Source organism: Dreissena polymorpha, chromosome 3 (assembly GCF_020536995.1).
Source record: "Dreissena polymorpha isolate Duluth1 chromosome 3, UMN_Dpol_1.0, whole genome shotgun sequence".
Lineage (NCBI taxonomy): Eukaryota > Metazoa > Mollusca > Bivalvia > Myida > Dreissenidae > Dreissena > Dreissena polymorpha.
In genome coordinates this window covers 27,134,808-27,158,414 of record NC_068357.1, presented here as the reverse complement: position 1 = coordinate 27,158,414, position 23,607 = coordinate 27,134,808, and the positions used below count along the sequence as shown (strand labels likewise).

Genomic DNA, 23,607 nt, shown 5'->3' with positions numbered 1-23,607 from the left:
GTCCCCCACACGTCTTTTTAGTTAATTTGTATTGTTTTTCTGGAGCCGAAGTGCATCTCACAGAATATCCAACCAACTTCCGTTGTTTTCACTTTTGTTATTAAAAACTCCGCTTAAAAGAATTATTACTACTTTCAGATTGTTAAAGCGATGTATTATTATATATTATCAATAGAATAGTATACCGTGATGAATTGAACGGAGTAATCTAGATCTTTCTGTCAGTCTGTAAGCGTACTATTTTATGCGCAATAATAAAGTATATGTGATTCGACAACGATTGTAAACATTGGTGAAATGCTTCTTACATAGTTATTCTTTTGAGTGTTTATGAGGTCTGATCGTGCAGTTTGCAAACATCAACGGAAAGATTACAATCCAATGCATTTGTCATCGTCAACCGTATGGAATGTCAATTAGGCGATGAGTGAGTTTTTAGCATGTTTCTTTCTATTTTATTAATTTAAAAATGGCTGCCCCCATGGTGATGAAATGACATGTGTTCGAGTTTTGATATTTCTAGATATGCAAACTTTTTTTACTATTTAAGCGTAACTTGCCCTCGTCAATGTCGATATCATTCACTAGTTATATAATTTTCCGCCGAAATACGTGGGATAAACATAATTCAGATTTTTGAAAATAATGTATATTTTAGTGTTAAAATCTCTTTGTATTTTGATTGATTTTGTGGATGTTATGATACGTTGATGTACAAAATTGGTAGCAGTTTGAAGGAAAAACATCCATTAAAGCATATATGTATACATTATCAATGTGGCACTCTTCCTTTAGTCAAATTTGAGTTGAATGCTAGGGGTCCCACATTTTTCAAAATGAAGCCTCTACATGAACCTTAACATGGGCGAGCATTACCATGTGCACATACAATGAACACTTCAAACAATTATTGCCCTTTCGATTCGTGGTTTATCGTTTGCAATATCGGTTAGTTAACATCGTTCATGCTCTTGTTCAACGTGATGCTGAATCGAAACTCATAAATTTCTTTAAGAAGACAACGTGCATTAACATAAACCTGTCGATTTGTGTAAACATTTGTCGCAGTTTATGTGTAACATGATAAGTCGTATATTAGTTTATTCAAAATGTAGAATATTCGCGAAATGTGTCGAATGTCTATCGGAAAACCCCAATCTCTAAATCGGAAACATTCGTTGGTTTACGATCACTCGATTATTGATCGTGAAAACAATAGAAAAGTCTAGAATGCGGTAGATTGTGTGCATATAGAAAACACGCGAGTCTTCCGGATAACTCCCAGATATAATATAATCAAGTGATTTTTCGAGGTAGTAATCATTTTGAAGACCTGACAGCGAGAACTTTGAAGGACTTGAGTTCTTAAGTGTGCAAATATTTGCGGAAATAATCTTCATTGATCAGCCATGTCTTGGAGTTTAGTTCCCCTTCTGACGCGGGACTTGGATTACTTTGGGCGCCAAAGAGACCTGTTCTCCGACTGGCTGCACACATTTGACGATGACTGGCGTTCGGTGGCTTTCGACACTTCCTTCCGGCGGTTCGAGCGAGAGCTGGAGCGCTTTCGGTCGGAGATGCACCAGATGGACGCCGACCATCACGAAGTCGCGATGGACAACCCGTTCGTCACGGACCCTGACGGTAACCGAAAGATGTCGCTGCGCTTTAACTGCAGCAAGTTTCAACCGGAAGAGATCAAGGTGCAGACAAAAGACGGCGTTCTCACGGTTCACGCAAAGCACGAGGAAAACAAGCCCGGGAAGAAGGTTCATATTGAGTACACGAAGAGCTTCAAACTTCCGGAGAACGTTGATCCCAACGCGCTGAAATCGACGCTGACGTCCGATGGCGTCCTGCACGTGGAGGCTCCGGCTCCGCCCGCAGTCGAGGCGCCGAAAGAGCACCTGATCCCTATCGAGAAATTGTAGGATGGCTCAAGCAGTGATGTTCCCATGTTTGAACTTGTTGTACTGGTTGATTATAATATGTCCGTTCCATTATTGCCTCGGGCTATACGAAAGTGTGGGAACAATTTCATTTGAACTGTTGTACTATTGTTGTAAAATTGTACGAATGAAGGCATGTAATATATGTATGTATGTATCCACCTTGTTAGCAGGTTGTTACATTGTAGGCATGTAGGCACTAACAATGTCAATGGTTAAAATGTTCAATTGTAGTTTTTTATTGTTCTTTGAATGCCATAATATGTTCTTGATAAAAGTTCTTTAATATTTGTTAATATGTTACAAACATTTTATAGTGTACCTTATGTTAAAATGTGTTTTCATGTGAATCAATGTTTCCATTTGTAATTTCAGTTGAAATGGCAATCCTGTTAGGCTGTTAGCACATGTAGTAGACTGCTATCATTTGAACTTTTAAGATAAAGAAATGTAATTTCTAATCATTGTTAAATAAAGAGATGTAATTTCTGATCATCATTAAATAAAGAAATGTAATTTCTAAGCATTGTTAAATAAAAACATGTAATTTCTAAACATTGTTAAATAAAGAAATTTAATTTCTAAGCATTTATCAATATTGAAAACATTGAATGTTTTCCTTTTCATTAGTAGTTGAAGAAACTTTAAGTTGGTCTTTGTTAATTTTTACAATTAGGAGTACATACATGTACAGCAATATGGGAAAACTGCATGGGCGTAAAGTTTCGTCTCAGTTTCGCTTTAGAGAATTTTCGTGTACAGTAAGTTTCTTATAAACGAAAACCCAGTGTAGGAGTTAAGCTTCGTCCTGAATTAGCCTTGGTAACCTAGGAGGACACTGCAGGCACATGCATTAAGTCTAGTTTTCCCACATCACGGCTCATATATATATATATATTACAGGAGACAGCGATTGAACGCTTAATGTATAGTAAGAGGTAAACGAGGGGGGAATGCGTTTTAAAAGTGTAAATTAAAAGTTAACCTCATAGCATTGCAACTCAAATTAAACATTAATAAAAGGGAATTAAAACACATTCAATTTAATTACAAGTTAAGGAGACCAGAGCAACAGAGTCACAACTTTTTGAGGAACGATGAAATGAAATTACGATCAAGTGTCAACTAGATCTATACTGTATCCCTTCTTTTTACAAAAAGATTTAAGAATAGCATCATATAGTTAATAGTTTAGACCATCATTGTGCAAATACACGAAGAAGCAGTAATATTGGGTGTAAAAGATCCATATTACATAGCTTGGTTGGTTATGTGTCTGTAATAAGTGACACGCGATATTTATCACGCTTTATCGCCTTTTGGGCTACCTACACATAGGCGATATTTCGTGGTACATTCTCGCACGTCGCTTCGTGTATCGCGCAAAATATCGTTCGTAGCCGCGATTGTCGTGCAAAATATCGTGTACCGCTTCGTGTGTCGTGTGTCACCCTTGATGAAAAAAGGGCGAGATTATAGATAGCACTATCCGGATTCCGTACAAAACACTTGTTATATTGTCTTCTTAGTAGAGTTCGAAAAAAAATCCGGTTTGTTGAAAAACATGGCCACCGGCCTCCGGGGCAATTTTCCTTATATGGCTTTAGCGAAAACTTGTTGACGCTCTATTATCAACATGTCTTGGATAATCTGCCTGAAACTTGGTCAGAACATTTGTCCCAATTAAATATCGGATGGTACTGAAAATGGGCCATGTAAGATCAAAACTAGCTCATCAGGTCAAATAAAAAAACAAACATATAAATATTAGTTTTGGTCCAATCTTAATGAATAAGCTCGCCCTTCTCAGAATAGCCAAGTTCCTTTGGACCTCATGTGAGCGCCTAAAGGCCCATGATCCTCTTGTCCTTATATGGCTCTAGTTAAACCTTGTTAACACTCTAGAGCCATATCTATTGTCTGATCTATATGAAGTTTGGTCAAATGATATATCCGAATAATATCTTGAACAGATCCGAAAACGGTTCCGGTTGGTTGAAAAATACGGCCGCAAGGGGGCAGGGCATTTTCTGTATATGGCTATAGTAAAACCTGGTTAACACTCTAGATGCCACATTTATTGTCCGATCTTATGAAACTTTGTCAAAATATTTGTCTAAATGATATCTTGGATCTCTTTTAAAATGGTCCGGTTGGTTGAAAAACATGACCGCCAAGGGGGGGGGGGGGGGCGGGAAATTTCTCCTTGTATGGCTATACAAATAAAACATTGTTAACACTCTAAAAGTCACATTTATTGTCCAATTTTCATGAAAATGGGTCAGAACATTTGTTCTTATGAAATATTTATTGAGTTTGGAAATGGTTCCGGTTTGCTGAAAAACATGGCTGCTATGGGTTTGGACATTTTCCCTTATATTGCTTTACTGATACATTGTTAACACTCTAAAAGTCGCATTTATAGTCCGATCTTTATGGAACTTGGGCAGAACATTTGTTGTAATAATATCTTGGATAAGTGCGAATATTGTTCCGGGCTGTTGAAAAACATGGCCTCCAGAGGACGAGGATATAGTAAAACCTTGTTAGCTCTTTTGAAGTCACATTTATGGTCCATTTTTTTAAAACTTGGTCAGAACATTTGTTTAAATGAAAGCTCGACTGAGTTAAGTAATGGTTATGTATTGTCGTACAAATATGGCCGCCAGGGGGGGGGGGGGCGGGACATTTTTCCTTATTTGGCATAAGTAAAACATTGTAAGCACTCTAGAAGTCACATTTTTTGGCCAATCTTCATGAATCTTTGTCAGATTTTTTTTCCAACGATATATGTCATTAGTTCGAAAATGGCTTATGTCCGTTGAAGACAATTGCCACTAAGGGGCGTGGTGTTTTTACTTATACGGCTATACTTAACGCTTTAAAGGTCACCTTTTATGTCCAATCTTTATGGAACTTTGTCCGAATTTCTTTTTAATGACAGTTCGGCCTAGTTTGATAATAAATATTGTCCGTCGAAAAATATGGTTTTAGGAAACCTTGTTAACACTCCTGTTGATATTTTAGCCAAGTTTTAAAATGGTTTCAGAAACATCTCAAACATTGTTGAGAAGAGTTCAGTTCCCGTAAATGATCTAATATTTTGTCTTATCTTCATGAATCAGCTCGCACATTTGCAGAATAATGTAGTTCCTTTGGGTCACAGGTGAGCGCCTAAGGGCACATGGTCCTCTTGTTTGACAAATCCGTACGCTAATACCATTTGTAACAAATGCATTTTTTTTTGAAGGTGCTGTTGCTCAATTAATTGTTGTTTTGTGTTATTTTTTAATAATGAGCACGTGTACGTGTTGCTTCTTTGTTGTCTCTGCCTGTGCATAATAGCTGTTGTCTTTGCATTCGTATAAAACTAACATAATATATCAGGGTTAATTTATGCCACTGTATTGTCCACCTGGTCTTTTGCGCCTGTTACATTCGTTATTACTTCTTCTATGTTTGTGGTTTACTATGCTAAAAATCCGAACATAAAACACATGTAAACAGTATCCATTACATAAGGATTTCGATTTAATTATGCAATATGTCAAAAGTTTTAAAGATACCAAAACATGATTTATGATTAACATATTGTCATAGTATTTTTTTGAACGAGTCTTCAACTAAATAGAACACATGTATTCAAACCGATTTTCGGCTAAATAAAATTATCAAATGACAATACTAGTACTTCATAAAATTAAAAACAAAGTCAGTAAAGATCACGTACGAATATTCGGAATTAGATAGGTCAAAAGCACAGGAGAACCATATAACGACTCAATTGTATCACATTATTGTATTGATTGAAATTAACCGACTGCATCATTGTTTTTGGAATGATGAAAGTGATCATGAATTAAACTGAACTGACACAGAGGATCCAAGATCTATAGCAATAAGTGTCATATCAACAAGAAGCTCTATTTTCACAAATTCACACATGGAAAACGTTGCGTCATCTAATGGGGTACTGATAATTCAATCAACTCACAATTCAAGAAAAACTTAATTGCTTAATTACCAGGATACCGTTTTACTTTAAACTTCTTACACACGGGACCCGTTGTGTATCATATTATGTGTATCGCTAGTGACATGTTTTGTATTAATGCAATATATGTACCATATAATAATAGCGTATATATTGAACGTTTGATGCTCCATACACGTATATGTGAATTGAATGGAGAGATTTGCTTCCAAAATGTGTCAGGTGTGAACCCTGGAGCACAATTAAAATACTGTTTATGGATGCAAAATATAGGATGTTTTCACATATTATAACATAGACATATGTCGGTAAGACATGGATGAATCCATATTCCCCTTTTGTCTTAAAACTCCACTTATATCTAACACATCCGAGCCCAAATATGTAGATGCTCAAGCTCACATGCTGGTTAATATCTTTGTACATGTAATTCCTATCGCCGCAATTCTTAATGAGAAACACGACGCACATACAAAAAACCCGACTGTAGGACTGGAAGACAGAATTGAGGGACAGACAGGCGCACAATCATAAATCTGTAAATATGTATGCCTTCTCTGAAAGAATCGACATTAACAGATCGTCTAACCTCCAAATTGCAATTTTCGTTTTGCTATTAAAGTTTATGTAAACCATATAAGCTCCGGTTTTGACCACAATTGCATAATTACAACACACTTGCGAAGGTCCACTATAGGATGCCACTTACCACCTTTGAATCATCTAGGCCACAACAAGATGTCACATGTCCAATCTTCTTCACTTTGATGAGTTACAAAAGAAGCGGACCAGATCGATTGTTACATGTTTTACTTACGGAAACTCATACGTAATTCCCGTGTTGTTTCGTTAAATCAGTCAAAGGGTTTGAGGCATTGTTTGAATTAAAGGTTGATAATGGACGGACTCACGAAGATGCGCAATCATGGACTCAATAACGAAAAACGGATCACAAAATCCCACCACGGTGCTTTATAGCAGAGTAAACTGTCTCAAATAACTCGCATATTTAGGGGGTTAACTGGTCTCCGATCATAAACAGAGAGTTTCGCATACCAAAATGTTCGTTAGACTCCGTAGATTGGGAAATGAAAATCGTTTGGTTCAAAAGTGCTTGTGGGCTTAGAAATCCATCATATTAGTGCTCAGGTGAGATAAAAACGAAAATTGTTAAATTGATAGAGTAAACGGATATTAACAGTCACAGATAAATGCACATAGTCACTCTAAATGATTTCTTATGTATCACATTATAAACGTCATATTTCCACTTCCGGTCTATGTTGCCAAGATACCGTTGGATATCTCAGCAGTTGGCGGATGTGAAGTTGATTTTCCGTTCATTATGACGTCAGGAACACTCTTTGCCTTTTCGACGTCATAATGACCCACCCTGCTTCGTCTAAAACATACACAAATCTAAAGTACTAAACTTTGAATCGAAATAATACAAACTTTCGCAAATATGTAATGATACATATAGCAATAAAACCTGTATTATGTATGTCACATTTCCAAACATGGCGTTGATCTTATTAACACCAATACCATACAAGACATTTTTGGCGAAAGTATGATGAACACGAGTTGACCTATTAAACGCTAACAATGAGGTGGCCAATCGACCTACATGAGCCTAGCAATATGTATACGTGACGCTTAAACATGAGACAGAAAATTATCATTAAAGTATGCTAACCAATATTTAAACCACTATCATGTTCGAACAACAAGCTTACAGCAACGAATGCAGGTCAGGGTGTCATTTTCAAGAAATACAGTTCAGACGCAATATGATTTTTTTGTAATGAAAAACAATTTATAAAAAGCATAATTATTTAAAACAATCAAAACTATAAAAATAATGACTTTATATCACGCATTTTAACTTAGCACAATGCGATCATTCAAAAATGCAAAGGAATACATATAAATTATACGCTATAACAACCCCTTTCGTCACCGATGCTATAATTTCTCTAGAACAAAACAGCCGTTGTGCTACATTGGTATTTAAATATGTACTTAATTTTTCGAAACTGGCGTATTAACTTCTTACAATAAATTTATTTAAAATACATGTTCAATATAGTATTATTTTCATAGTTGACCGTATAGAGTTTCGGTCACAAACACTGCGTCTGAGGCAGATTGAGGCAACACGCAGACAAACCAAATATTGTATGCAACAGACGAGCATTGATTCGCCGTGTCTACGTGAATAGTAGAAGATTTGGATTTGTTTCCCGTTAACATCATATCGATAAAATGGTATCTACAGCCAGATTCGCACGTAGCCTGGGTTTCAGCTGAGGAGATATGCACGATGTACAGAGCATAACATTCATGCATGACACTCCGAAAGTGTACATAACGTCCTTGTATTGTCACCAAATTGAATATTAACTGCTTAATATGTTTATAATGCCTTGGCATTAACTTACATCTATCATAGCAATCGCAATGCTTTACAGACTAGGAGTCGGGCCCAGTGATAGACGATTACGGTCTGTATCGGTGTTTCCCACTGTAATACATGCATTCAAGCTTATTATCTTAAACTGTACTCGAAATACAGATAAAATAAGCTGTTGTTTTATTAACAGTCACATTTTGCATGTGTTGTTCATTATTGATGTTCGCCTTGTTGCCGCTCGCTCTCAATTTTAATATAACATACCAGCCACGTACATATTTTCAATCAAATTTGCAAGTATGAGGAAAAAAGTGCGTCTTTATCGTGGGCAACTATTGTATTCGTGTGCACAATATGTTGTTAAAGCAAAAAACAACCAAACAAAAAAGAGCAGTAGGATGTCAAGAATTACATATTTTTATATAGAATAATATACTCGCGTTTTAAGAAGGCTTTCAGGGAGGATAACCAAAATAAAACAAATACAACCGTTTAACTTCTGCCCGTTGATACAAGAATGATCGCAAAAATATTTATTAGCAAACATAGCTAGCTGTCTGTTTCTCTAAGGTTATTTGTTGATGTCTTATTTTCGACGGCATATTTGAAATTAATTGTCTGGATTTAGCAGTCATAAGCAATTTTAAAGGAAATTCTTATATGGTCAAGCCAACCCTTCATTGACAAGTATTTTTCAAATTGTACCATTTGTATATACCTACCGAGGACCGCATTTCCCCGCACATCGTTTGAACACGCCCAGTTTCCACATCAACACCACGCCCACCGCGGCTGCAGCAGCGCCCAACGTGCCGCCTATCACCCCACCGACAATGGCCCCCGTATCCTCTGGTTCCGCCACCGCTACACTCTCCGCGACCTGGCGATTGAAAAAATAGTGAAAACAGGTGTCTTTTTCAACGCTCACGGATGTGGCATTAAGCCAACATTAGATGGAGAAGGGGGGGGGGGGTATCGTTTTATGTGGGGTTTTCGGGAAAATTCACGAGGGTGAAAACTGCTGGGTTAAGATCAATTTTGGCGGAAAACAGCGTTTTTGGAAAAAGTAAACATAGTTTAATGTAATTACGTAACAGTACGACAATCCCATATTTAACGTGTCATTGGTCAAAGACTAAAGTTTAATAGTGGAAATTTTTAAGAAATCTATCATATACCATGCGCATTGTGTTTATGAGAGAGGCCATTTTGTTTGTGTCGCTTTTTTACCATCAACGAAAGCGTTTACTGTACAAAGCTACATGCTTTATATTCGAGATAGAAAACATAACTACTTTAAATTACAATGATTCACTTAATGGTGCACGTATTCTAATCTGTCCCATCTAGAAATAGACAGTTCTTGCAAAGAAAATACAGTCTTAGAGCGAATGAATGTGCAGAAAATATGTATAGATTGTTTACTAATAGGCTGGATAAGGAGTGCACTGAATTCATTTAACCCTTATATGCCTAGCGTTTAGAAAAAAGGCCTTGGCAAACAGCGCAGACTCTGATTAGACGCCGCATCACGCGGCGTCTCATCAGAGTTTGCGCTGTTTGATTGAATGAATTTCTGTAAGAAATATTCTAAATATAGAAATAAATATACTAGACATCCCTGATTTTGGAAATAAATTGATCCAATTTAGAAGGATGGGAGAGTCCACTAGGCATAAATGGGTTAAATACTTGTACCCCTTGTTATAAAACTTCGAATAAATGCTTACGTTCATTTTGCCTGTATTGCACAGGTTAAGGTACCATAACGAATTTACAAAAAATACATTTAATTAAGTGTAAGTTTGACCTTTTAGGTAGGAAGACTAACGACACGCCGTGTTATGATGGTTTACACTTTGAGAACGTTGAATTAAAATAAAATATTAACTGGATAAGTTAGAGAGCGAAAATCATCAAATAGCCATATTTTTATAAATTTAAGGACGATAACTCCAATGCACCAGATAAGAGTTGGCTGGTTATCGAATTAGGTCTCTTTGAAATGCTTATACATTGTAAGCAGTTTAAAAGAAAGCGAAGTATCAATCGGAGAAACGTGGTTGAGTATGATAGTGGAAACCAAAAAGTACAGATGGTTTGAAGCACTGACGGACGGACAGATCGGAAACGATAAGTTTCATTTCGAGAGCATAACGACCCGAAACCGATTCAAACCTTCGATACCTAGATAGATAAAGCCAAGTTAGAATTAGTTGGCCATTAAAAATATCCTTAGCCGCACCAATGCCTGCAATAAAATTGAAGTAATAGACGTGTAAGAGACGACACAAGCAACAGAGCCTAGCCCATGTATAGGTAAAGAACTCTGATAAGTAATAGTTGTGTACGCTGACGAATGGCCTCCCATTCTATCTACAGTTATTAAACATATTTAGTGTTTAACACACTCGGTTAGAAAATATTCCCATATTTGTACCCCATATATGCAATAATCTTTTTGACGTGTATGGATTGTCCATGCATGCTTTCAAAAGAAATTAGCCATTGTGCTTCATCGTATATCACAAAATCAAAGTTTGTCCCTTGAACCTAGATAAAATACTCGACACATGAAAAACAAACAGATACACGTGAAAATATAAAAGAAATTATCACATACATCTGGCTTATATTAGCATAACTGCTTTTGCAACACGCATGCCATAAAACGAAATCTTAAGGTGCAACAAGATAGGACATTTACGTACCTGTCCATCCTTGGACTTGTCCGTTTGTTGCTTAGTAACTGAGCTTTCGGTGGTATCAGAATCTGGTGTATTTACACTACCGGTTGCAAAAATTGTAGTCCGTTCAATAACAACGATATCACCGTTTATTGCTGTCGACGTCGAAGGGGTCATGAACGTTGTCACAAGATCTACAGACGTTTTATTTTCAACATTCGCAGACGTGCTTGTGGAGGATTTTACTGTCGTCGTCGTCGGTGAAGAACTTTCGGTGGTATTAGAAACTGGTGTATTTCCACTTTCGGTTGTTAAAATTGTCGTCCGGTCGGTTACTAAGCTTTCACCGGTCCATGCTATCGACGACGAAGAGGTCTCGAACGTTGCAGGCGTTTTATCTTCTACCGTAGCAGACGTGGTAGTGGAGATTTTTACCGTCGTTGTCGTTGTCGCCGACGGCATGTCTGCGGTAGAAGTTATTGTGAACTCCTCGTCTGTTGTAGAATCAAAAGGAAAGCCAGTTACTGCTGTCGACTCAGTAATCAAGCCCACTGTCGACGTAACGTCGGTGCTTACCGGTAGCATCGAAAATGGCGGCGCAGAAATTTCTGTTACGTCCACGAATTTCGTTGTTGTACTCTGCGTCAATAACAAAGTAACGAATGTGTCAACGACAGCTTTAGTAGACGATACATTAGCCACAGACTCAGTGGTTTTTGTAATTTCATCCACAGGTATGTCTGTAGTTAAATTCATCGTGTCAGGTGTCGAATCTAAAGGTACGCCAGTTCCGGCTGTAGACTCAGTACTAAAGCCCACTGTCGACATGACTTCAGAGCTTACCGGAGGTTTCGAAGATGGCGGCGCCATCGTTGACGTGTCGTCGTCGTAGTAATAATACAGCTCCGTAGTCGTCGTTCTAGGTGAAGCAGTGGTCGTGTCCATGATGTTTGTAATTTCATCCACAGGCATGTTTGTGGTTGCAGTATTGGCGGACTCCGGTGTCGAATCTAAAGGTACAGAAGTTCCGATTGTCGCCTCAGTACTCAAGCCCCCTATCGACGTGACGTCGGGGCTTTCCGGAAGTATCGAAGATAGAGGTGCCATCGTCGTCGTGTCGTCGTCGTAGTAATAATACAGCTCTGTAGTCGTCGTTCTAGGGGAAGCAGTGGTCGTGTCGGTGGTGTTTGTAATTTCATCTATTGGCATATTTGTGGTTGTATTCAACGCGAAATCCTCGTCCGGTGTCGAATCTAAAGGAATCACATTTCCGGCTGTCGACATAGAACTTAAGCCCACTGCCGACGTGATGTCGGAGCTAACCGGAAGTATCGAAGATGGCGGCGCCAACGTCGTCGTGTCGTCGTCGTAGTAATAATACAACTCTGTAGTTGTTGTTCTACTTGTCGGGGCAGCAGTGGTCGTGTCGACGGCGTCGTCGTAGTAATAATTTTCGGTCGTCGTCGGCGGTTTGGGTGCCTCTGTTAAAAGATTGACGAGTTGACAATTTAGAAACACTCTGTATTAAAGGCTAAGAAGAATATTTTTAACTGAACAGTGGAGACGCACTGCTGAAGTATGCTATAAATACTGTTTGCTAAATCAGTAATCATCAACATTTAAAAGCTTTGATACGTGAAACATTTTAGCAATATTGAATGGTTTTGTTGCACTAATAGTACACAAATTATGTTTGAAATCAAATGATTTTCCCTACTAACATGCATCTGCTTCGATAGATAATAAGATGGAAACTCAATTATCGTATTGTGTGTATGTGTGTGTTTTCCGAAGTGCGTGATGTCCTTACGAGCCGGAGGCTGCATTCTGTGCGGACCCGGAGTGTACAATTAGACTCACGAATGTTTGAAATACGAATTTTGAATGATAAATATGCGATTACCATCTATTTGCTGTTTAACTTTAATATATTTTTTATTGTTAGTGTGTGGGGGGAGGGGGGGGGGCGGAGTATCCGGAAGAAACCCCACCAGTCTGGTATGGTACTAACTGAACTCACATGCTTCCGCGCTAAACGGACAGCTGCAACTATCATATTAGACCTTTATTGGTTACTAATAGCATCAATGAATCAATGCACTGCATTCATCACAGTATGTTCCACTCAAAATAATAGTACATGCAGAACTTTATTGGCACTTTTTATTGTTATGCATTCAGTTGATGATATGGTTAATCATAGTTAAATGATAATTTTGTTAAGCTTTTATCATACGCTGGGTCGAGTGACCTGAACCATAAAAAAGCCGTGAGAGGGTTTAATGCATGTGCGTAAAGTGTCGCCCTAGATTATCCTGTGCAGTCCGCACAGGCTAATCAGGGACGTCATTTTCCGCTTTTTGTGATATTTTCTGTTTAAAGAAAGTCTCTTCTTAGCAAAAAATCCAGTTAAGGCGGAAAGTGTCGTCCCTGATTAGCCTGTGCGGACTAAACAGGTTAATTTAGGACGACGCTTTACGGACATGCATTAAACCCCCTTTTCACAGAGCACGGCCCAAATATTTTCAATATTGGTCCACTTGCATATGCTGATGTTGCGGTTGATGAAAAGGTCTGAAAGAAGTGTTTGCGCCGTTTATATATGAACAAGTGTTATTGATATGCGTTTTACCATGAAAGATTCCATCAGATTTAAAAATCATGTGTATGACAATGTCATAATGTTAATAATAATTTCAGAACATACCGCTTTCGCTCGGCTTTTCGTCTGTTACAGCTCCGTCTGCGGTCGTCTGCAAACGTTATATCAAAGATGTTAATCATGTTAAATTGAACATTTAAAAAGTAAATTCTTTTAACAGTCTGCAACATTGACATGGTTTGTTTTATTTAATTACGAGGCTTAGGATTTACTAAACTTAATAAAAAAAAAATATTTTTTTTTATTTTCGTCGGGGTGGGCCTACGGGTGGGATAAGGTGATATCAGGGCAATTGTTAAATCCTTCATTAGCTCTAAGATGATAACAGGAGAAATGTTCAAGCCTCCGTTAGATCTAGATCGCGTATGTACTTAAATAAAGGCTTATCGTGATCATACTGCTTCCGCAAAAATACTTGTCCCGAGCATCTGCATTTAATGTGAATGATCGAGAATACAACCGGGTATTACTTGAGTTGCAATAATCCAACTCCCGGCCACTTACCTCCTGGATGTACGGTTGTACTCATACATGCTCAAAGCATTCAAGAAGAACACGGTACCAATTAAACTAGCGAAGAACTTTACTTTAACATGGGCGAGCATTACGATGTGCACATACAATTAACACTTCAAACAGTTATCGCCCTTTCGATTCGTTGTTTATCGTTTGCAATATCGACGAGTAAACATTGTTGAATCGAAACATCTATGAAATAATGCTCATTTCAACTGCAATTATAAATTTCTTTAAGAAGACGACGTGCAATAACATAAACCTGTCGATTTGTGTAAACATGTGTCGCAGTTTATGTGTAACATGATAAGTCGCATATTAGTTCATTCAAAATGTAGAATATTCGCGAAATGTGTCGAATGTCTATCGGAACACCCCGATCACAAAATCGGAAACATTCGTTGGTTTACGATCACTTGATAATCATTGTGTACACACCGGTCTTACTGACAATAACGTAGTGACGTCCCCATCTATGTATAGAATGCTTGATTATTGATCGTGAAAACAATAGAAAAGTCTAGAACGCGGTAGATTGTGCATTCTATACATAAATGGTGACGTCACTACGTTATCGTCAGTAAGACCGGTGTGACACAATGGTAGATTGTGTGCATATCGAAAACACGCGAGTCTTCCGGATAACTCCCAGATATAATATAATCAAGTGATTTTTCGAGGTAGTAAACATTTGGAAGACCTGACAGCGAGAACTTTGAAGGACTTGAGTTCTTAAGTGTGCAAATATTTGCGGAAATAATCTTAATCAGCCATGTCTTGGAATTTAGTTCCCCTTCTGACGCGGGACTTGGATTACTTTGGGCGCCAAAGAGACCTGTTCTCCGACTGGCTGCACACATTTGACGATGACTGGCGTTCTCTGGCTTTCGACGATTCCTTCCGGCGGTTCGAGCGCGAGCTGGAGCGCTTTCGGTCGGAGATGCACCAGATGGACGCCGACGATCACGAAGTCGCGATGGACAACCCGTTCGTCACGGACCCTGACGGTAACCGGAAGATGTCGTTGCGCTTTAACTGCAGCCAGTTTCAACCGGAAGAGATTAAGGTGCAGACAAAAGACGGCGTTCTCACGGTTCACGCAAAGCACGAGGAAAACAAGCCCGGGAAGAAGGTTCACCTAGAGTACACGAAGAGCTTCAAACTTCCGGAGAACGTTGATCCCAACGCGCTGAAATCGACGCTGACGTCCGATGGCGTCCTGCACGTGGAGGCCCCGGCGCCGCCCGCAGTCGAGGCGCCGAAAGAGCACCTGATCCCTATCGAGAAACTGTAGGATGGCTCAAGCCAGTTCCTATGTTTGAACTTGGTGTACTGGTTGATTATAATATGTCCGTTCCATTATGGACTCGGCTATAAGAAAGTGTGGGAACAATTTTATTCGAATTGTTGTAATATTGTTGTAAAATTGTAAGAATGAAGGCAAGTTGTAACATTTTCGGCATGTAGGCACTAACAATGTCAATGGTTAAAATGTTCAATTGTATTTTTTATTCATTGTTCTTTAATTGCCATAATATTTTCTTGATCAAAGTTCTTTAATATTTGTTAATATGTTACAAACATTTTATAGTGTACCTTATGTTAAAATGTGTTTTCATGTGAATCAATGTTTCCATTTGTAATTTCAGATGTAATAACAAACCTGTAAGGCTCTTTAGTCTTAGCACATGTAGTAGACTGCTATCATTTTAACTTTTAAAGTAAAGAAATGTAATTTCTAAGCATTGTTAAATATAGAAATGTAATTTGTTAGCATTGTAAAATAAAGAAATGTAATTTCTAAGCATTGTAAAATAAAGAAATGTAATTTCTAAGCATTTAACAATGTTGCAAACATTGAATATATTCCTTTTCATGCATTAGAGCTAATACTAGTTGTAGAAACTATAAATTGTCTTTGTTATTTTTTACAATTACATGCAGTGCACTATGGGAAACTGCATGGGCGTAAAGTTTGGTCTCAGTTTCTCTTTTAGGGAATTTTTGTGAACACAAAGTTTCTTATAAACGAAAACCCAGTGTAGGAGTAAAGCGTCGTCCCTGATTGGCCTTGATAACCTGGGAGGACAGTGTAGGCACATGCATTAAGCCCAGTTTTCCCACAGCATGGCTCATATATATATATATATATTAGAGGAGACAGCGATTGAACGCTTAAATATAAAGTAAAAGGTATACGAGGAGGGAAATGCGTTTAAGTTTAAATAAAATTTAACCTCATAACATTGCAACTCAAATTAAACAATAATAAAAGGGAATTAAAACACATTCAATTTAAGTACCAGTTAATTACTCAAATGTAAAAAGGAGACCAGAGCAACAGAGTTACAACTTTTTGAGGAACGATTAAATGAAATTACGATCAAGTATCAACTATATCTATATGATACTACTGTAGTATAGCCTTTCTTTTTACAACAAGATTTAAGAATATAGCATCATATATAGTTAATCGTTTAGATGATCATTGTGCAAATACAAGAAGAAGCAGGAATATTTGGTGTAAAAGATCCATATTACATAGCTTGGTTGTTTATGTGACTGTAATATACTATGAAATTAAATGTAAAAGAAAATTAATGTAATACTTAAAAAGAATAACAGTAGTCATCAAAACAAAAATTATAATAGTTATGATAAAAAGCTGCGTGATCTATACACGCGTATATTATTCAAAATAAATAAAACCAAGCTTAAACATAAATCAATGAGAAACGCCTGTCAGAGAGAAAATATTAATAAAGTTGAACGATATAAACCCGATGGCCTTTGCATGTAGCTGAGACAATGCAAGTAAATAGGATGACGTAATTCAGAGGCGATGACACGATGACGTTTACAACCAGTAACGAAATCAAACCATTCTATACATAGATGGTGACGTCACTACGTTATTTTCACCTCTACACTTTAACTGGTCCCCCGTTGAATATAACCGTTGACTCCGTTGACTATAATATACAACAGGTACAGGCTAATGTATCGGCGATTTTAATTGGATAACGCAAAGACCAATCGGGAGCGCCGACGTTAGAATGTTATGGTTCGCACGCGGGGTTTCCCAGATAATGTTGTTTTAATCTCTCTATCATTCCGTTGATAACTAGATCAAATAATTTCCACTTTTAAGTAACGCGAGGATATTATGTATCATGCAGTATTCAAGTTGCATATGTATTATGAATCTTATTTGACTAGAACGAGCTTTTATTCTTACCTGTCAGCTGTCAAAAAGTTCGGGAAAATACTTGAAATGGTACACGGATTACTTCCCCTGAACATGTTTCTAAAAATAACCGGTCCAATATTGGACCGGTAAAATTAGCCTGTACCGATCCCTATATAGAGAGTAGGCGATAGATAAGGGGAGGTAACCAATCTACTCTACACTAAGACGCATCACATTCCCCTGGTTTGGGGAATTATGCTTCCGCCAAAGTAGTCCTGCGTAGGAATGAAAATGGTAATAATGAAAGAAAAATCGTTTTTAGCGAGGCTGTTTTCGGAGAAAACCCGAGGTATTGTCATAGCCTGCTCGTCGTGCGCCGTCCGACGTCCGCCGGCGTCGTGCTAAAACCTTTACATTGGCTCTAAAATCTAAGTGCTTCCACCTACAACTTTGAAACTTCATATGTAGATCTAGATGCACCTTAAAGGGACTGTCCAACAGTCAAAAGCGTCGTTCGACGCGAATCGATATTTTGGGGAACTACGAGGATTGCTTATATAGCTAAAGAATATTTCGCATTTGACCTGAGCGTGGATGGTCGAGTGGTAAAGTTAGGAGACATTTTACTCCAAAACTCCATGACTCTAGGGGTCTGTGGTTCGAGCCCTGTGGAGGTTAACGTTTTTTCTTCTTTTAAAAAAAATTGTTTTCTTATTTTTTGCTGGAGATTTTTAGTTCAAATGTAAAAATTTATCAATATAAAGCATTTAAAGCAGTTAATGACAAGCTTGAATACATGCCAAAATCTGTATCATATACTTTTGATAAAAATGAGTTAATTAAATTGAAATGTTTAATACAAACATTTGCTTTAAGATATTTTAATTTCAAACACGCTTCAAAACCTCTCCAGACAGTGCGACAATGCGTTGGCGACAGTGCGATCCCGGGGGAGGGGGGGGGGGGAGGGGGTAACTTCCCAAATTGTAGTGTAGGGGTGTCCCGCTGAGACTTTCGAAATGTGACCCATTTTTATATCGGAACTCTGATAAAGTAGACCCATTTTGATACAAGATTTTTGAAAAAGCATACCTATGTGTATACGATACCATTGAGAAAGTGGACCCATTTCAATACAAGAAGTTTGATAAACTGGACCCATTTAAATAATAGAATTCGATAAAATGGACTCATTTCATACTAGAATTTTAATCTCTTTCATATCAATACAGTATAATTATTGAATTTGCTATTATATCTTTCCCGCTACTGAAATTTACTTTTTGATACCCATTTATATACAAGAATGAAATTTATCATACCCATATAGGGGTGTGCCGATTTTTTGGGGTGTGTTTTTCGACTAAAATTATAGATATGGGTATGGTTTTGAGCATCAAAGTATAGATATGTGTGTTGATATCAGAAATTTGCTTGTATATAAATGCATATAGATTTGAAAGTATCAGTATCAAAATGGGTATGATAAATGTCATGCTTGTATAGAAATGGGTATCAATCAGTAGCGAGAAAGATGCAGAAACTTGACTGTTTTTATCTGTTGCTTTATCGACCAAGATGATACGGTGACGTCATATATTAACATACGTCATATATTAAGTGACGAAATCGTTACATAATCTAAAGGTGCCGGGAAAAGTGCAGTTACTGCTTGAATGATTTATGAAAATTGTGTCGGAATTAGACGACTGCCAAAATAACCGACTTTACGCTACATGTGTACACGGAATTATACTCTGCTATGGAACGCCTTCACTGTCTTATAATACCAAAACTTGTGATAGTACGTCAATCTGACTGTGCAAGAATGCATGTTACCATTATATATATGCAAAATCACAATATATAAATACATAATTTGAATAAATACAGATAAAGCATTAATATATAAAGATATAATTTTCTTATATATAGATAAAATTTAAACATATACAGATACGAAAGTATTATACGCAGATAATCTTTCATTGTATAAAGGCATCACTTCTTTATTATGGAGGCAAAATATCTTTATATGAACATAAATCGTTATGTAATAATGATAAGGAATATTTTCTCATTATATATAGGCATAACTTGTTTATATTAAGGCAAAATACCTTTATATAAACATAAATCGTAATTACATAAACACATATAGTCTTTATATGCATATAAAATTTGAAAAATACGTTAAAAATCTTAAATTAATTTATTTAAATATGTAATCTCAATACGTAAAGATAAATTTATAGTAAAGAAAGATTTTAATGTTTTGTATGATCCTATATAGTTGTTTTATTACGATAATTACGTTATAACATAAAGCCATACTAAGTTAAGATGCTGATGAACATCAAAATAAATTACATTAATACAAAATTTCGTTAGCAATATATATATAATCTTAATGAATTAAAGATAACATTAAAAATATACGAAGCTTTTATTACACGCGAGAGAAAATTTGGTTTGCATCATTTCACAACAATTGATATGGATTTGATACTTGAGCGAATCGGAGTGGAAGAAGGAGTGATACGGCGCTTCAGACAGGAGAAGATAGCACCGGACATCATGCATATCACTTATGTCACTGTACGACTTTAATTGCTTGGGTGTAAATGACGAAACAACTATCATGAAATTGCGTGTTGAATGTGTTTGTTACCGGAGTAATCCGTGGTAACATAATACTTATTTATGTTCATATAAAGATCTTTTGCTTTCATATAAAGAAGTAATGCCTTTATACAATGGAAGATTTTATATCTATATATAAGAAAATTATATCTTTATATATTAATGCTTTATCTGTATATAGTCAAATTATGTATTTATATATTGTGATTATGCATATATATTATGGTTACAGGCATTCATATAAAGATCTTTTGCCTTCATATAAAGAAGTAATGCCTTTATATAATGGAAGAGTATATATCTATATATAAGAAAATTATATCTTTATATATTAATGCTTAATCTGTATATATTCAAAATATGTATTTATATATTGTTATTATGCATATATATAATGGTTGCATGCATTCATATAAAGATCTTTCGCCTTCATATAAAGAAGTTATGCCTTTATATAATGGAAGAGTATCTGTATATAATACATTCGTATCTGTATATTTTTACATTTTATCTATATATAAGAAAATTATATCTTTATATATTAATGCTTTATAAGTTGTATTGAATTATGTATTTATATATTGTGATTATACATATATATAATGGTTACAGGCATTCATGCACAGTCAGATTGACGTAATATCACAAGTTTTAGTATTATAAGACAGTCAATGCGTTCCATACTCTGCCATTGCGACATCTTGGAGAATAATAGCTATATATTTTTGTAGAAAATTTTGATTTTGTGTGGAATCATGAAATCGTTATCACAGGCTTAGAAAGTAAATTAAGACAACATATTTAATGTCCGTTCATAGGCCTACTTAAATATAGGATTTTATTAACAGTTGAAAACATATTTCAAATGGAGATTTCTATTACGATAGACGAATTTGAAAGTGACCAATCTGTTTTCGTAGACAGTTTAGATATATCTCTAGCTCAACTAAGAGAAACAATGTGTGAAGATGAACTAACTCTACCTACACATTTCTGTTGTTTTTGTCTAAAAAAGGAGCAGAAATCACGCAAAAACAAGAAAACAAAGTCGAATTGTCATTTTGGGGGGACAATATTGCTATAAAGTCTTTGATTATCCGTCTTAATGTCCTATTCCTTAAATTACAAATATTATTTCTATACGGAGTCCGGATAGTGCAATCTATAATCTCGCCTGTCGCGTTCTAAAAGGGCGAGATATCGCATATAAAAGGGCGACGGTCGCGTTCATAAAGAGCAACGGTCGCTTTCGTAAAGTACGACGGTCGTGTTCAAAGGGCGAGATATCGCATATAAAAGGGCGACTGTCGCATTCTTATTTTTTGAAAACGCGAGACTCGATAGGCGATATTATTAGAATGCGACGGTCGCCCTTTTAAATGTGATATCTCGCCCTTTGAACACGACCGTCGCACTTTACGAACGCGACCGTTGCCCTTTATGAACGCGACCGTCACACTTTTATATGCGATATCTCGCCCTTTTAGAACGCAACAGGCGAGATTATAGATGGCATTATCCGGATTCCGTATTTCTACCATATTTCTAGTTTCGTGAGCGGTAAGCGCTGATACTCTTTGATACATGAGACACGTAAATAACTAAGTCAGCCCATTTTATTATCTGAAAATAATATCAGAACGCTCTCTATGATATATCAAAACAACATAAATATTTGCATCATTCAGTAAGTATACTGTATTGATATGAAAGAGATTAAAATTCTAGTATGAAATGTGTCCACTTTATCAAATTCTAGTACTGAAATAGGTCTATTTTATCAAAATTCTTGTAATGAAATGGGTCCACTTTCTCAATGGTATCGTATACAAATGAGTCTGCTTTTTTAAAAATCTTGTATCAAAATGGGTCTACTTTATCAGAGTTCCGGTATAAAAATGGGTCACATTTCGGAAGTCTCAGCGGGACACCCTTACCCTACAATTTTGGAAGTTACCCCCCCCCCCCCCCCCCCCCCCGTGGTCTTACCCTACTAGTTATTTTGATGTTGTGTTTTTGTACAGTTTTAATGCATCTGATTTTTTTAAACATTGTCAGACAACCGAAATGGGGCACATCAGTTTGCATAGTTATTGTAGTTAGATGTGTTTGACTTAAGTGTTTTCAATCTATAATGCAGCTTGCTGCGGTCTCACACAAGAACCTTTTATGTCCCATTCATTAGAGACGTCTGACTTAATTACCTGGGTAGAACCAGTACTGGGTGTCCGAGATATACCGTTAGCACACATTATTAGTATCTCATCATGATAATACGGCCTTGAGTTAATTCCACATTTCTTGTTGTGTACATGAGTTAAATGTGTCTTCTTCGCATCGGTCTTTTCATGTCTATATTTATTCCTAAATGTGTCATGTTTCTGTTGCCGACATGTGACATTTTAACGAATCTTTGATTCCGATCAAACAGAAACGCAGTTTTTTCCCAGAAATTCTGGCCAATTTAACTGTATTTGCGTGTGTTGTGTTGATAATGCACACAGTGAATTAACATCATTTTAATGCTAAAATAACAACTATTTTGTACTAAAATATGAAGTGCATTCACAAGCAATTCGATTTAAATTGTTCGCACTCATTCGAAAATACAGGGTAGCCTTACTTATCACAATCGAACATGAATAACAATATTTATTAAAATATCTTCACTACGTAAAAAAATACATAAAACTTGCTATTCCATACTATGCGCTGTTTGGTCAATATTTCCATCAATATTATATTATAGTATATTATAATGAGTCATGGACGAATAAAATGATGGTCGTTTTAAATACAATCGCAATATATTGCAGAATACAAATAAAAAGTACACTGATAGTTTTACTTGTGATCAAGGACGACGTGTTTTAAATGCGGGCTATATAATAATAATATATAGGCTGTGGATGTACACCATGCAGAACGCTTCAATATCGAACATAATATATATCAACCACGTGGATAACGATACTAGAATTTCAAACTTACGGTCTCAGCCCATATTTGATCCCCTGGAAGAAACAAAAAAATATTATTTAAAGATACAAATACATAAATAGAAATAGTCAAGAACAATATTATATTGTTCCGCTTACATGTATCGATACTTCGAAAAATGGCCACTTGTTGGCTAACATAAATTTGTTTATTTATTTCTTATATAAAAAGACCATTTTATTTAATCAATTAAAATAACCGTAAACAAATAAATTAATGCAGACGTTATACTTCTTTTAAATTACAAATTCGTCTTCAATTTCATTGATTATCAAACGAGCGGTATTGTTTTTAAACGCAATACCTGTTTGAATTACCACGAAAAGTCCCATTATCAAAAGCCGATGGGCTAAGTAACCTTTTTCCGACATGATGATATCGATAATGCACAACTTATGACACCAAATTCATTTGCATGGAATTCCATGTGTAACCAGAAGTTGCATCCATGTATTATGCAAACGCCTTTGTTGAAAGATGTCGAGCCTAGAAACGCAATGGAGCCCAGCCCATAGCGACATTTAAACATATTTGAATTGATCAAGCAACG

General features: G+C 36.5%; 3 protein-coding genes across 3 annotated transcripts; 2 read left to right on the top strand and 1 right to left on the bottom strand.

Moving 5' to 3' along the window:
• Window positions 1–1,009: 1,009 nt before the first annotated feature.
• LOC127873397 (heat shock protein 27-like) lies at window positions 1,010–2,534 on the top strand. Its single transcript, XM_052417249.1, has one exon. It carries the CDS (start codon window positions 1,410–1,412, stop codon window positions 1,929–1,931), a length of 522 nt encoding a protein of 173 aa, XP_052273209.1. The 5' UTR covers window positions 1,010–1,409; the 3' UTR covers window positions 1,932–2,534.
• Window positions 2,535–7,118: 4,584 nt separating this feature from the next.
• Window positions 7,119–23,067, bottom strand: LOC127873394 (mucin-5AC-like). The gene is made up of 5 exons (XM_052417247.1): window positions 23,049–23,067; window positions 13,754–13,799; window positions 11,071–12,527; window positions 9,082–9,239; window positions 7,119–7,345 (listed from the first exon to the last, which is right to left on the bottom strand). Exons 3-5 carry the CDS (start codon window positions 12,328–12,330, stop codon window positions 7,222–7,224), a joined length of 1,542 nt encoding a protein of 513 aa, XP_052273207.1. The 5' UTR covers window positions 12,331–12,527; window positions 13,754–13,799; window positions 23,049–23,067; the 3' UTR covers window positions 7,119–7,221.
• Window positions 14,788–16,136, top strand: LOC127873395 (heat shock protein 27-like). Its single transcript, XM_052417248.1, has one exon. It carries the CDS (start codon window positions 14,997–14,999, stop codon window positions 15,516–15,518), a length of 522 nt encoding a protein of 173 aa, XP_052273208.1. The 5' UTR covers window positions 14,788–14,996; the 3' UTR covers window positions 15,519–16,136.
• Window positions 23,068–23,607: the final 540 nt, after the last annotated feature.

Bases quoted from the DNA above. Each gene is read 5' to 3' on its own strand.
- LOC127873397 (XM_052417249.1), top strand. From the start codon at position 1,410: ATGTCTTGGAGTTTAGTTCCCCTTCTGACGCGGGACTTGGATTACTTT.
- LOC127873394 (XM_052417247.1), bottom strand. From the start codon at position 12,330: ATGTCGACAGCCGGAAATGTGATTCCTTTAGATTCGACACCGGACGAG. The intron at 9,240-11,070 runs GTACGTAAATGT...TTCAATCGCCAG, and splicing joins ACAAGTCCAAGGATGGACAG to GTCGCGGAGAGTGTAGCGGT. The intron at 7,346-9,081 runs GTAGGTATATAC...TGTATGTTTTAG, and splicing joins GCGGGGAAATGCGGTCCTCG to ACGAAGCAGGGTGGGTCATT.
- LOC127873395 (XM_052417248.1), top strand. From the start codon at position 14,997: ATGTCTTGGAATTTAGTTCCCCTTCTGACGCGGGACTTGGATTACTTT.